Genomic DNA, 13,870 nt, shown 5'->3' on the forward strand with positions numbered 1-13,870 from the left:
TGAAATCACAAGAAATATACCGGAGTAGTATTGTAGAGAGAGTAAGATAGGAACTAAGTTCTTAAAGGAACAATGGGGAATTGGAACTGTACAGTAGATTACTGCAGTAAGAAGTACCTAGGTAGCAGATGCCATGTCTGATGGCATGTTTTTTTATAGGGAGAATTCAGGCCTAGTATTGCCAGCTATTTTGATATTTTGCAAGAGAAAACTGGATTTTTATGTGAAAAAGACTTAAAATTCCAGCGTTTTGTTTTTAAATACTGTGCAGGCCAAATAAAACGTCATGCCCTGGCTGGTTTGGCTCGGTGGATAAAGCATAGGCTCACAAATTGAAGGGACCTGGGTTTAATTTGTCAGAAGCATGTACCTAGGTTGCAGGCTCCCTTCCCAACTCTCAGTAATGTTTCTCTGTCTCACCCTCTCCCTTCCACTCTCTCTAAAAATCAATGGAAAAAGATCCTCGGGTGAGGATTAACAACACAACAAAACAACATGTTAGAGACTGAATTTAGCCATTGTCACAATTTTATGAACTCTGCTTTTAAAATAGAAACTAAGGTGTGTATTTGTGAGTCCATGGTTGTCAAACTGGCTGGGTGGCTGCCTTGCTGGGTGGCCTGCAGCCATAGCTCAGTCTGCAGGTGTAAAGAGGGACTATCTACAAGCTGATCACCAAGCAGCACTTGAAGTACCTGGCAGTTTGTCACTTGCTTAATTGATTATTGCTCAAACAGATTTTATTTCACCTCATGTTTTTTCACTTCAGTTCTAACCCTGATAATGAAATTGCTTTTGAAGAGAAACACACCTAACCTTCTATGGCCAGAACTTTCATTAAAGTAGACCTCATACAATAAATAGGAAAAAATTTTAAGGTTCTTTAAGCCTTAAAAAAAAAAAAAGCTAGTTAATTCCTAAACAAATTTTACTATTATAAAATATTTAATGTTCCTTCAAAATCTTCAATTTTCCTTTAGTCATATTGATGACTGAGAATATTTTTTGTATTAAAGTAGAAGTCCTCAAGATGGTGTTTGACTGTATTTGAACTTGGGCAGGGCAGCAACACTCCCTAGACTTAGTTTCCTTATCTGTAAAACAGATTAAAAATACATGCCCTACCTACTTTGATTAGGATCAAATGAGAGTGTGAAAAGGTTACATTTTGACTTCGTATGGGTGCTTTGTGTCATTATATACTATTAAAGAATAACAACTTGCCTAAAGCTAGTGAGCTGCTCTATTTAGAGACAATATTTTAGATTAGAATATATTTAAAATTTAGGAAACCCGGGGAATATGAGTGGGTATATAATCTGCTTCCAGAAGCAACTTTCCTATTGAAAAATGACACTGGGTATCATTGTGTGAGGTACTGGCTGTAAAGTATCCACTCCAGGTCTGAAAGCATGACTAGTACTGTGGTTAAAAATCCTGTTCCTTCAGGAGACACTTGATATACACACTTTCTTTGGGCCTCCCATCACTTTCCTTTCCCTTCTCACCCTGTACTCATTTTTTTTTCCCTCATCAAAATGAACAATTATCACTTGATTTATAGTTAATGCAGCGAGTCTCTGCTAGGAGCATTTAATACACACTCAAAAGAACAAGTCTTAACTGAGAAATACAGGATGCCTCATTTTCATTGTAATTTTTTAAGTCCCAGTGATGAAAACTAAGGCAGCTTCCTCAAAGGAAGTGACATTGATGAATCCAGTGCAGCCAGTGTGCTGAATCTGAGGAGACAAAGTCTTTATCACATCCAACTGGACTGTCTTGTGACTCAGTCTGAGTCTTTTGGAATAGTTTATTCCTTCTTATTAGTTGTATGGTTGTTATACAGCCATGGGAGGAACAAGCTGAATGTCAAAATCATCAACAATATACCTGAAAGATAAAACACAATAAAATAAAAACAAATCTCTAAGGAAATTCATAATCACCAAGTAGGTATAATTTAAGATTATATGTACAATTATATACCTAGAGATTGAAAAGCAATGTTTAAAAGAATTAGCTACATCAACTCTATGTGAAATGTAGATCATTTCTAAATCTAATATTCTCGCATTATTTTTCTTAAACCATGAACCCTTAAAAACAATATGTACTTGTTGAAACCAGTAAGATCTAAACATAAAGGATAAACCAAATCTAAATAGTTGGGAGTTCTAGTTTTGACTCCATTACTGACTTGCTGAGCGAGAAACTGGACTTGGGTCTCCATTTGCTCTTTAAAATGGCAACACTGTCCCCCATACTCTCGAGTAGTGATTTTCAACCTTTTTCATCTCATGGCCCACATAAACTAATTACTAAAATTCTGCAGCACACCAAAAAATAATTTTTTGCCAATCTGACCAAAAAAAAAAAGAGGTATAATTTTGATTCATTCACACCAGATGCCTATAGTTATGTTGGCTGTTCTTGTTTTTTTGTTTGTTTGTTTTTTTGTTTTTGACAATCTTAAGGGAAAAGGTCAGTGCCCCTGACTAAATATTCAGGTATTGCATGTTTTTAAAAATTCTGGCAGCACACCCGTTGAAAATCGCTGCCCTAGCCCTGGCCAGGTGGCTCAGTTAGTTGGAGTGTCACCCCTTACACCTAAAGGCTGCTAGTTCAATTTCCAGTCAAGGCCTAGGTTGCACTGGTCATGTATGGGAGGCAGCCGATCAATGTTTCTCTCACATTGATGTCTCTCTCTCTCTCTAAAAATCTACGGGGGGTGGTGGTGAGGGGAGGGCAGTTCACATCCTCAGATGAGGATTAGAAAAAAAGAAAGAAAATCGCTGCCCTAAGGATGTTCTTGGAAAATAAAACAACTGAAAGCACTCTTGAGTTTTCACTTGGAATGATCAAAAAAGAACACTATGTTAGATTACTTTATCTCTTCTCATTTTTTCATCAAATCTTAACCGTTAATAGCTTTTAAAGCTGTATCAAGCAAAATATCTAAACAAAATTTTGGTTAATGCTGAAATTTTAAATCTTAAATGTGAAAAAAAAAATCACATAATAGTAAATCTTCATTTTGAGGTCATACCAGACAAATGTAGGTACTGGTTGATTTTTCACTGAGGAACAGGTTAGAGTAGAGTGCTCAAATTACTGCCTTGAAAGGGAAGTCTCCAATAGTTAATGTGTTTTATCTTAAAATACTTAGGTCTAAAGCTCTAGGTCAGTTTTAACTAAGATTAAGAATGAGTGTTTGTTACATGCAGAATTGATATATTAGCCTTATTTGGTAACAACAGGAAACCTTGAGGTTTAATTAGCATTTGGATAGCTTAACATTTTTAAAAAGATGAGTCTGTTTTGCAACCAAAGGCTTGAAATGAAAATGTCAGAACAATCCCTATGTTAATAATTCCTATGTTATGATCCACCAAATCTGACATTTTCTTTATAAAGTCAGAGCTAGAAAATAAGACATTACATTGAAAACTTTTTCCTAAAATGGAATTCCCATTTCATATAGGCAAATGTAATTTGCTAATTTTCGTTCTATGATATGTGTAAATTAGAGAAATAATTTTATATACAGTCTTATAGTCACATTTATAACATTTTAAATTAGTTTTGGGGAGATGACAGGGGGCATTAAAGGAATTACAATATCTGCTATGAAGAGAAACAAGAACTAGGTCTGTGGTTTTCAAGAATAGTTTGCTCCTTGCTTGGTCACAAATGAAGGCAGCTGTCTGGGCATTACTGACCATTTCACTCCAGGGCATTGCCTAATGTAGCTTTATGGGGTTTTGCTTGTTTTGACTCCTTATCTCTTACTTAGCTCTTTGAATGACTTTTGTAAAAATGTAATTTCTTATATTTCCTATCACTCTTCGAGTTTAATTTTGACCTTATTTCATTTGAGGCCATATCTTCCCTCCCTTCAGTGTATGACAATATTCATTGTAAGCTGAAATTCAATATTCTAAAAACTGCCATATTTTCACATCTTTTATTCATATATCTATTGAAGGATTCCTGTATTGTTTCTCATCCATAAATCTCTTAAAGAAATATAGGAACATGCCTCCTTAAACCAAAAACGACAACAGGAATTTTATGTTGGGTCTTCTTAGAAAAAAGGTCTTTAGGCCAACTAAGAATCTTTGCTTATTTTCAACAAGCTAAGTAGGGCCATACATAATTGCATAAAAGTTGATTCCAATTCCAGTTTTAAAGAATTCCTTAAATAGGAAGCAAAGGAATGGATAAAAGTATATTTGTATTTTGTTTGGGTTGTTTTTAGATAAGTGGTTCTTACCAAATGCTTTGGTAATGGCCATATAGGACATTACCTCCTTGTTTGAATGACAGTAAACAGGAAGAGAAGATACCCTGTTTTCCCTCCCTGCTGCTCGCTAGTTTGTATACTGTACTTTTTAAAGGGCAGAGATGATTGCTTCTCTTTTATCTGTCATGCGATATTTTTCCCTAGTATGTTCTTCAAGAAGAAATTATGGAGTGATTTAGGCCTGTGTTTAAAGTAAAATGGGTTCTTTTACAGAGAATGTCATTACTACTGATTTCTTATAAAATTCTTCTGGAAAGGCCTACTTTTTAGCATTCTTTCAAGTAATGGGTGAAACAATTCCTTAGTATCATGGGCCTATTGTTAACATATTTAGAATGCATTAAATAAATATGTATATAATGTAAATAATATATGTTGATTTCAAATAAGACATATTTAGAGGTTTTTCCACATGAAAACTATCACTAGACCTGTCCAATTAGTGACCTTTTTAGCTTCTTCATTAATTTCGGTGACATTTTTTACTTAAAAATCAAAAATAGAGAAAATTTATCTTTAAAGCATTTATTATTGGAAAACTAGCAATCTGCTGAACTAAAAAAAGGGCACCAATATTAGCATTTTAAAATGCAGGTTTCCTCTGATATTCTTCATGTTTAGACCTACATATTAACATAACAGATGCTACATAAAGGAATGGGAGGTACACGGCAGGAGTAAAGTGTGAGGGCTAGTCAAACCTGTGCCATTGTCCCTTCTATATATACCCTTACAAAACAAAACAAACGGAACCAAGCAACAAGAAACAAACTGCTAACTATAGGTAAAAATAAGAATGAACTAATAGAAAGCCAGGTATCCTCATACTCATTTATAGTTATGAATTATAATCAAGCTTAAAACAAATGACTAATCAATAACATAAAGAAGTGCATATTATAACTACAGTTATTTTTGAACTTTGTGTTATTGGCCCATCTGTATAGAGGAGTTTTATACATCTTCTGATCTAAACAGAAGTAACAGTAATGAATCTTGTGGATTTTAAAACTATGCTCATTACAGGTACACATTGCTTTATGAAATGCTTTTCTGCAAAATGAGTCAAATGAACTAATAGTATTTTATCTGGAGTTCACGAATTTGAAAAAACTAATTTCTTTGGTAAAAAAAAATGTTTTTAATGAAATTAATCACTCCTCACTTTTTTTGCCCTCATATCTGAGAGTTTTTTTAAAGTGGTATCATACTATAACTGACTATCCTTAACTAGATAATTTTGTTTCTTTGAAGATAAAAACAGTTTTAAAGGATACTGCACAAGATAAACTGTTATTTCAGGCATGTTAACTATACTTTTTATTTATTTTTTTGTGTGCCTTCTCTGGCTTTAGAAATTGATGTGCTACAGTGACATTCCATATCATATTTCAAGATAAATTGATCTTTCAATCATATTAAATAAAAATATGCTTACCTAAAGAAGGAGCCAGCCAATATACTATAAAAAATTGAAGGAATGCTTCATCAAAACACTTGAAATGTAGTGAAAGTGCCAAAGCTGGATTAAATATAGCTCCTGTTAGACTTCCTCCTGTAATACATTTTAAACAGAGTGATACCAAACCATGTATCTTCATTTTCTTGTAACTGAAAATAAAGGGGTTACTAAATGTGACTTTTGTTTTACATAGTTAAGTACAGTCACCCCTTGGTATCTGTGGGGTATTGGTTCCAGGAGCCCCTGCAGATACCAAAATCCATAATTGTCCATGTCCCTTATATAAGATGGCATAGGAGTTGCACATGTATACATACACATCCTCCCCTAAACTTTAAATCATCTCAAGATTACTTATAATATGTAATACAATGTAAATGCTATATAAATAGTTGTTTATTATATAGGGAATAATGACAACAAAAAAGTACACATAGTCAGTACAGACACAGTTATCATAGTCCTAGCTACATAGTACATGTCAACAACAACATAATTTTTTAAGAATATTTTTGAGCCATGGTTGGTTGAATCCGTGGATTTGAAATTCATAGATTCGGAGCCTGTGGGGTTCCAAATACAGGAGCCGACTGTATTCTTATTCTGTGATCTTTCTTTGTAGAATCACCTGTCATATTATAGAGTATAAAAATAGATTATAGATTATAATATGCCAGGTGCAAAAAGAAAAAAAAAAGACAGGTTATTAAGAAAGTTAATCCAGCCCTGGCCAGCATGGCTCAGTGATTAGAGCATCAGTCTGTGCAGCAGAGGTCCAATTCCCAGTCAAGGGCACCGACCTGGGTTGCAGGTTTAATCTCCACCCCCAGTGAGGCATGTGTGAAAGGCAGTCAGTTGATGTGTCTCTCTCACATCGATGTTTCTCTCTCTTCTCTCTTTCCCTGTCTCCCCCTCCCCCCCTTTCCACTCTGAAAATCCATAGAAGAATATCCTCACTCTTCAGGTGAGGATAAAAAAGAAGAGAAAAAGGAAGTTAAACCAGTGCTTTTCCTATATATTATTGCAAAATGCACATTCAGAACAAATCTGCTCTATTGTGGTTCCTATAAGGTTTTATAAAACAGGAGATTTGGCTGCCCTTAACCGGCCAATTTAAATGAATGAATAATAAAAATAAAATGAAAATACATTTAAAAATGGATTCAATACCTCATGTTTCTCTTGTACATAGCATACCTTTGTGTTGAAAACAAAACGTAAAATGGACCAAAGCATTATCATTAACTCCATTTTTACTTGTCAAGAGAGCCCTAAAGAAGTAACTGAATGGTATGTAAATTATACCTCAGTAAAGTGGTTACAAAAATTTTTGCCAAGAAGTGACTGAGTAGTCATGAACAATAAACACAAATTCTGTCAACTGCTTTTCAGGATTCACGGTCTCGCCCTACACCAGGGTATCTCTCTGACACGGGGCCTAGGAGCTCATCGTTCTTGCTACACAGCAAGAAAGGAAAGGCAGAGCAGGATGGACTGCCTGTCCAACAGTGCTCAGCAGAGCTCAGCTTTTCAAAACACACCCTAAGATTTCGCCTGAGAGGGTGACATTTCTGGTGGTTCTTCCATGTGGAAGCTTGGGCACACACATCTGCCCCTGACTCAGCCACAGAGATAGAGCCAATATTTTCACAGATCTTATATAGATATACATCCTTATAGCGTACTGTCTTCATAAAATGCAGCAAAGTAAAATAGGAAAGTAAGTGACCTTTTCATAAGAATTCACCCAGATTTCACACTTGATAGGCTGAAAACATTGAAGCTGTGTTGAGATGAAGATGTTGAACAATGACCCAAGTTCACTTGACTAAGAGTTTTCTTCTAGCACACTAGCCTCATTCATACATAGCATGATTCATATTTTAACTGGACAACCACGTAGACATACCTGTATACAGGTTGTTTATAGTAGCAATAGGGAAAACCTACATGCCCATTCATAAGAAAACAGCTAAGTACGTTAGTTTATTGTTAATTTGGAATACCATTCAGTATTTGGAAATAATGCGAGATCTCCAAACCACCAAAAAAAGCAAACCACATAAAGGAAGGTATGAAACTTTTTATGTTAACACAGACACACATACTGGATTCTGTAGGGTCTTATCTATATATATAATAAATGCACAGAAAACACATTTGAAAGGACACACAACACATGCACAGAGGGTTGCCCTGGAGGGGATAGTACACAAGGAAGGGGAGGGATAGGCATGAGGATGGCAGTCAGAAGTCACTTTTAGTCTCACTGGTAGTGTCAATTTTGTTTTTTTACAAAAAGAACACATGTATTACTTGTGTAATTAAACATGAATTATTTAAAAAGTAAGATATCATGCACCAGACATAGAACTGACAGAAAATGGCTCCGGAAAATAAACTACTAATCATTGACATTTGAAAGGGAGAAATCTTAACATCTTGAAGAACAGGTATCAGGGGGGAGATGTGGCCAGCTCTTGTGAAGAGTCTTGGAGGACAGCATGAACTGAGTGAAGTCACCACAGTGAAAGGCTAAATCCCAAATTTGGCAATTTTAGGCACTAATGCTTCTCAGCACTCTTGAAGGGAATCACATTCTCTGACAGAATGACACTCTTAAAATCACATAAGACTCGTGTAATCCAGAATGTTCATGAACTAATTTACAGTGGACTAGCCCTTTCTAGTGACCAGAATATTTGTAGCAGGTACTATGCTAAGAACTTGCATACATTACTCTATTCTTCACAATTGACATAGATAGTAGTATTCTTCATTTTAAAAATGAGGAAACTGAACCCAAATTAAGTATCTCTCCTAGGGCCGTGGTCGGCAAACTGCGGCTTGCGAGCCACATGCGGCTCTTTGGCCCCTTGAGTGTGGCTCTTCCACAAAATACCACGGCCTGGGCGAGTCTATTTTGAAGAAGTGGCATTAGAAGAAGTTTAATTTTAAAAAATTTGGCTCTCAAAAGAAATTTCAATTGTTGTACTGTTGATATTTGGCTCGATTGACTAATGAGTTTGCTGACCACTGTCCTAGGGAAACAGTTCAATTCCTCTTAACCATTCTATTTTAACTAGCATAATATAAAATGTCTTGAGCCCAGCTGGTATGGCTCAGTGGCTGAGTGTCGAACTATGAACCAAGAGATCAGAGTTCGATTCCCTGTCAGGGCACATGCCTGGGTTGGGAGGCAGCCAATCAATGATTCTCTCTCATTACTGATGTTTCCCTTCTTCTCGCTGAAATAAATAAAAATAACATTTAAAAAAATGTCTTGAACTTTTATTTGAACCTATTTTTTCACCTTTAAATTAGCACCTATTTCAGATGGTTATTGTATTAAAAATGAAAACATGTAAAAGGCTTAATTCCCTTCTCCACTGACAAAATCTTACTTATATTCTTCATGAAAAACTCCTGAATTAAGTAATAAAGTAAAAATCCTACAATTTCTTCAGATAATTTATTATGCTTATTTTGGAAGTCCTTAGACATTACATATGGAAAACCCAGATATGTATTATTTCTTTTAAAAAATATATATTTTATTGATTTTTTACAGAGAGGAAGGGAGAAGGATAGAGAGTTAGAAACATCGATGAGAGAGAAACATTGATCAGCTGCTTCCTGCACGTCCCCTACTGGGGATGTGCCTGCAACCAAGTTACATGTCCCTGACCGGAATCGAACCCGGGACCCTTCAATCCGCAGGCCAACGCTCTACCCACTGAGCCAAACTGGCTAGGGCTGTATTATTTCTGTGTGATTTTTAAAAAGGGAATAGAGTATTTGCTGATTCACTCATTCTGAAAATCCGTACTATTTTGTAGCAGGTAACACCATGCTAAGTCATGGTTATATGTTATAATGAATCAATTCTAGTCTCTCTACTCATAAAGCTTACTGTCTGGTGAAGGAAAACAGACATTATATCAGAAAACAAGTGTATAAAAATTCTACAAAGGAACAAGGGGCTGTAGTAAAGACAACTTGGATGTGTAAACTAATTTTTTTCAACACAGAATTAATTAAAAAATGAATGCAGTTCTCTCTTCAATGAGCTAAAATTTCCCATATCTAAGTTAAGGAAGATTTTCTTGAAATTTGTGTTAGTAATTTTATAGCTTTAGCATGCTAATAGGTCACACAGCTTTCTTTCCCAGCACCTTTTTCCTCTTCTTCACTTTATTTGGGAAACCAATTAAGTACATAAGTGGTAATGACATCAGTGGCCTCAATTTGTGCATCCAAGTGCAGGGTGCTAAATCAGTGAATACACAATCAGACACTCGGTCACTGGCTCTCCAACGAGCCTGTGGCTAAGTGCTGGGCAGTTATGTTCTGTCTTAAAATACATAACCAGCTATTTTGATGTGACCTGTGTTGATGGTGACTTCTGAGTGCCCTCAACTGTGTCCCAACTGTGGCACAACATTTTGCAAGGGATGACCCTGTTTACATATGATGTTTCTGCTTTAGCTAAAACCTAAAACTTTAATAAGCAACTATTCACTAACTCCTCAAATATGCATTATATCCTGCCCTCTTGCCTATACCATTTATTTCTATCTGTGTTTAAAAAAAGAAGGGTACTAGATCTAAAGAAAGGAAAACATTGGTGGTGGTCATTTTTACCCTAGGAGGGCAAGCATATGTTTAGTAGGAGTCCTCAGCTCAAGGTTTGCTTCTACTCATATTTTAATTTTATTTTTATTATTTTTTTTATATATATATATTTTATTGATTTATTACAGTGAGGAAGAGAGAGGGATAGAGAGTCAGAAACAGCGATGAGAGAGAAACATCGACCAGCTGCCTCCTGCACACCCCCCACTGGGGATGTGCCAGCAACCAAGGTACATGCCCTTGACCGGAATCGAACCTGGGACCCTTCAGTCCGCAGGCCGACGCTCCATCCACCGAGCCAAACCGGTTTCGGCATCATATTTTAATTTTAATGGGAAGAAGATAAACTCTTACTACATATTTCCTTCCCTCCAAAACATTTTATAATTCAGATATAGTTCCAATGAAGATACTTTATTCTAATCTTTTAAAATGACACATTTCTGAAAACCTATTTGAAGAAATAATGAACGAAAACTTCCCCCACCTGATGAAAGAAATAGACTTACAAGTCCAGGAAGCGCACAGAACCCCAAACAAAAGGAATCCAAAGAGGATCACACCAAGACACATCAAATTAAAATGCCAAGAGCAAAAGACAAAGAGAGAATCTTACAAGCAGCAAGAGAAAAACAGTTACCTACAAGGGAGCTCCCATACGATTATCAGCTAATTTCTCAACAGAAACCATGCAGGCCAGACGGGAGTGGCAAGAAATATTCAAAGTGATGAATAGCAGGAACCTACAACCAAGACTACTCCACCCAGCAAAGTTATCATTCAGAATTGAAGGGCAGATAAAGAGCTTCACAGATAAGAAAAAGCTAAAGGAGTTCATCACCACCAAACCAGCATTATATGAAATGCTGAAAGGTATTCTTTAAAAGAGGAAAAAGAAGAAGAAAGATAAAAATTATGAACAACAAATACATATCTATCAACAAGTGAATCTAAAAGTCAAGTGAATTAAAAATCTGAGGAACAGAATAAACTGGTGAACTTAATAGAATCAGGCATAGAATGGGAGTGGATTGATAATTCTCAGGGGGAAAGGGGTGTCTGTGTGGGGAGTATGGGAAGAGACTGGACAAAAATCATACACCTATGGATAAGGACAGCGGGGGGGGGGGGGGGTAAGGGAAGAGGGGGCGGGTAGGAACTGGGTGGTGGAGAGATATGTGGGGAAAAAGGAGAAACAATTGTAATCTGAACAATAAAGATTCATTAAAAAAAAAAAAAGAAATCATGAATTTGTCGAAACCGGTTTGGCTCAGTGGATAGAGCGTCGGCCTTCAGACTGAAAGGTCCCAGGTTCGATTCCGGTCAAGGGCATGTACCTTGGTTGCGGGCACATCCCCAGTAGGAGGTGTGCAAGAGGCAGCTCGTGGATGTTTCTCTCTCATGGATGTTTCTAATTCTCTATCCCTCTCTCTTCCTCACTGTAATAAATCAATAAAATATATATTTTTTTAAAAAAGAAAAAATAAATAAAATGACACATTTCATCATTAAACTTTTTGCATCTGATATCTGTCAAGGTAAACAGATGGTTTACAAGAAACCAGATTTCTCAAGAGTTGTTTTTAAAAACCTTTAATTTCAAGCAAGTTTTAGTTTTTTAATATTTTTATTGACTTCAGAGAGGAAGGGAGAAGGAGAGAGATAAAAACATCAATGAGAATCATTGGTCGGCTGCCTCCTGCACGCTCCCTACTGGGGGTCGAGTCCACAACCCGGGCATGTGCCCTTGACTGGAATCAAACCTGGGACCCTTCAGTCCACAGGCCAATGCTCTATCGACTGAGCCAAACCAGCTAGGGCCAAGTTTTAATTTTAAAGCATCTTTCTTGATAGGTCACTTAAAAGTTCATTTATTACTCACGATGAATTATTAAGGAAATAAATTACTTTTAAGTAATTTTTCAGGAAAAGAACTAAGAAATAGAACTGTACTCTGCCACTCTCACTACTAAACAATCTTGTAGCTTTAAATTGGAAGGAACTTTTTAAGCCCAGGATCATTTTTCAGTGAGTGTCAGGAAGGATCTATACCAGGTTGGCTTGAGGAAAGAGGTAGCTGATAACTTATCTTCCTCTCTGCCATTGAGACAATCCCTTTGTAGGATATTTGAGCCCTTGGCAATATCTCACAAGTTCTCAGTTTCAGCACAGAAGTGGCTCCTTTTTCTGAGTGTTCAAAAATGAACTGAATGAACTATATTTTGGCCCTACTGGTAAAGAACGGGACGGAAAAATGGTTAGAGTAGCGGGGATACTAGTATTGACATCACAGAGATTCAGGGGTTTCAAATACATCTTGGTAAAGAGCTTAGAGCCTCCGGTCATAGCGGTCTGGCCGACCCGCGTGTTTTGTGGGAATGACAAACCTGCATAGACCAGAAAGGTGATGAGTGCTGCCAGCATGTGGATACGAAGCTTGGCTCGGACCTCCTGGACGTGCAGCAGGGCACCGTGGAAGATAAAGGAGCAGATGGCCTCTACGACGACGGCTTTGGGCAAGTCCACGTGGATGGGGTTCCTGCAAGCGAAGCTCCTCTCACCGACGTGATACCTGGTCAGTCCCAGGCTCCACAGGGCGCCTATACAGTACCTGCTGCCCAGAGCAGCCATCAGCTGAGCCAACAGCCGCATCGCCCCCGTCTCGGGGGACATTTCCCCCAGCAGCATCTGCATCATCACACCGCACGGGTTGCTGGACGTGCCCACCAGAGTCAGGCCGTGCACCAACGAGAAGAAGTAGGTTAGCGTCAGCGGCCAGGTGGGGTGCCCGGGTTCCTGCTCGCCCAGCAGTTGCAGCTCGTGGGTGCAGAAGCAGAGCTGGAAGGTGGCCAGAAACTCCGAGACGAAGGTGTGGGCCGTCGGCCGGTGCACGTGCCGCCGGAGGACCCCGCGGGCCAGCGCCACGGACAGCACGATCGACAGCATCAAACCCAGCGAGGTGCAGGTGTCCTGCACCTCGGGCCAGGGCCCCCGCGGCGCCGCCATGGCTCGCTCCCCTCCAGACGAGGCTGCGGGTCGGCTCGGCAGCGGGCGGTCTGCGGGCTCGAGTCCGAAGTCTGCGGCCCCGCCCCCGGCTCCGGCCCTCGGGGCGGGCGGACTCCAGACGAGCTGCCCCGCCCGTCACCGCAGGGCTCCTCCCCCACTCCCCGGCTGCCCGCCGAGGTGTTGGGACTAGAGCCGGAGGGGAAGGGGGGAGGCGGCGCGGCCAGCCCCGCTGGGGCACTCGCGGAGGGGTCAAGGGTCAGCCCGCACGGCCACGCACACACCCCGGCCCCTATCTCGGGGACCGGAGCGGGCGCGAGCGGCTGCAGGGAGCGGTGGGAGGCCGCGCCCGGGACCACTGCGCGTGCGCGTGGCGGCCGGCGCCCCCGCCGGCGCCGGGTGGGACCTCCGCGTTCGGGGCCCGGCCGCGTGCAGGTGCGCCCCGCGGGGCGTGGGAAGGTGAG

At 39.1% G+C, this 13,870-nt stretch overlaps 1 protein-coding gene across 1 annotated transcript; it reads right to left on the reverse strand.

Moving 5' to 3' along the window:
* Positions 1-1,631: 1,631 nt before the first annotated feature.
* Positions 1,632-13,476, reverse strand: AQP11 (aquaporin 11). The gene is made up of 3 exons (XM_008150006.3): positions 12,791-13,476; positions 5,745-5,861; positions 1,632-1,893 (listed from the first exon to the last, which is right to left on the reverse strand). Exons 1-3 carry the CDS (start codon positions 13,407-13,409, stop codon positions 1,814-1,816), a joined length of 816 nt encoding a protein of 271 aa, XP_008148228.2. The 5' UTR covers positions 13,410-13,476; the 3' UTR covers positions 1,632-1,813.
* Positions 13,477-13,870: the final 394 nt, after the last annotated feature.

The sequence above is a fragment of the Eptesicus fuscus genome, chromosome 13 (assembly GCF_027574615.1).
Source record: "Eptesicus fuscus isolate TK198812 chromosome 13, DD_ASM_mEF_20220401, whole genome shotgun sequence".
Lineage (NCBI taxonomy): Eukaryota > Metazoa > Chordata > Mammalia > Chiroptera > Vespertilionidae > Eptesicus > Eptesicus fuscus.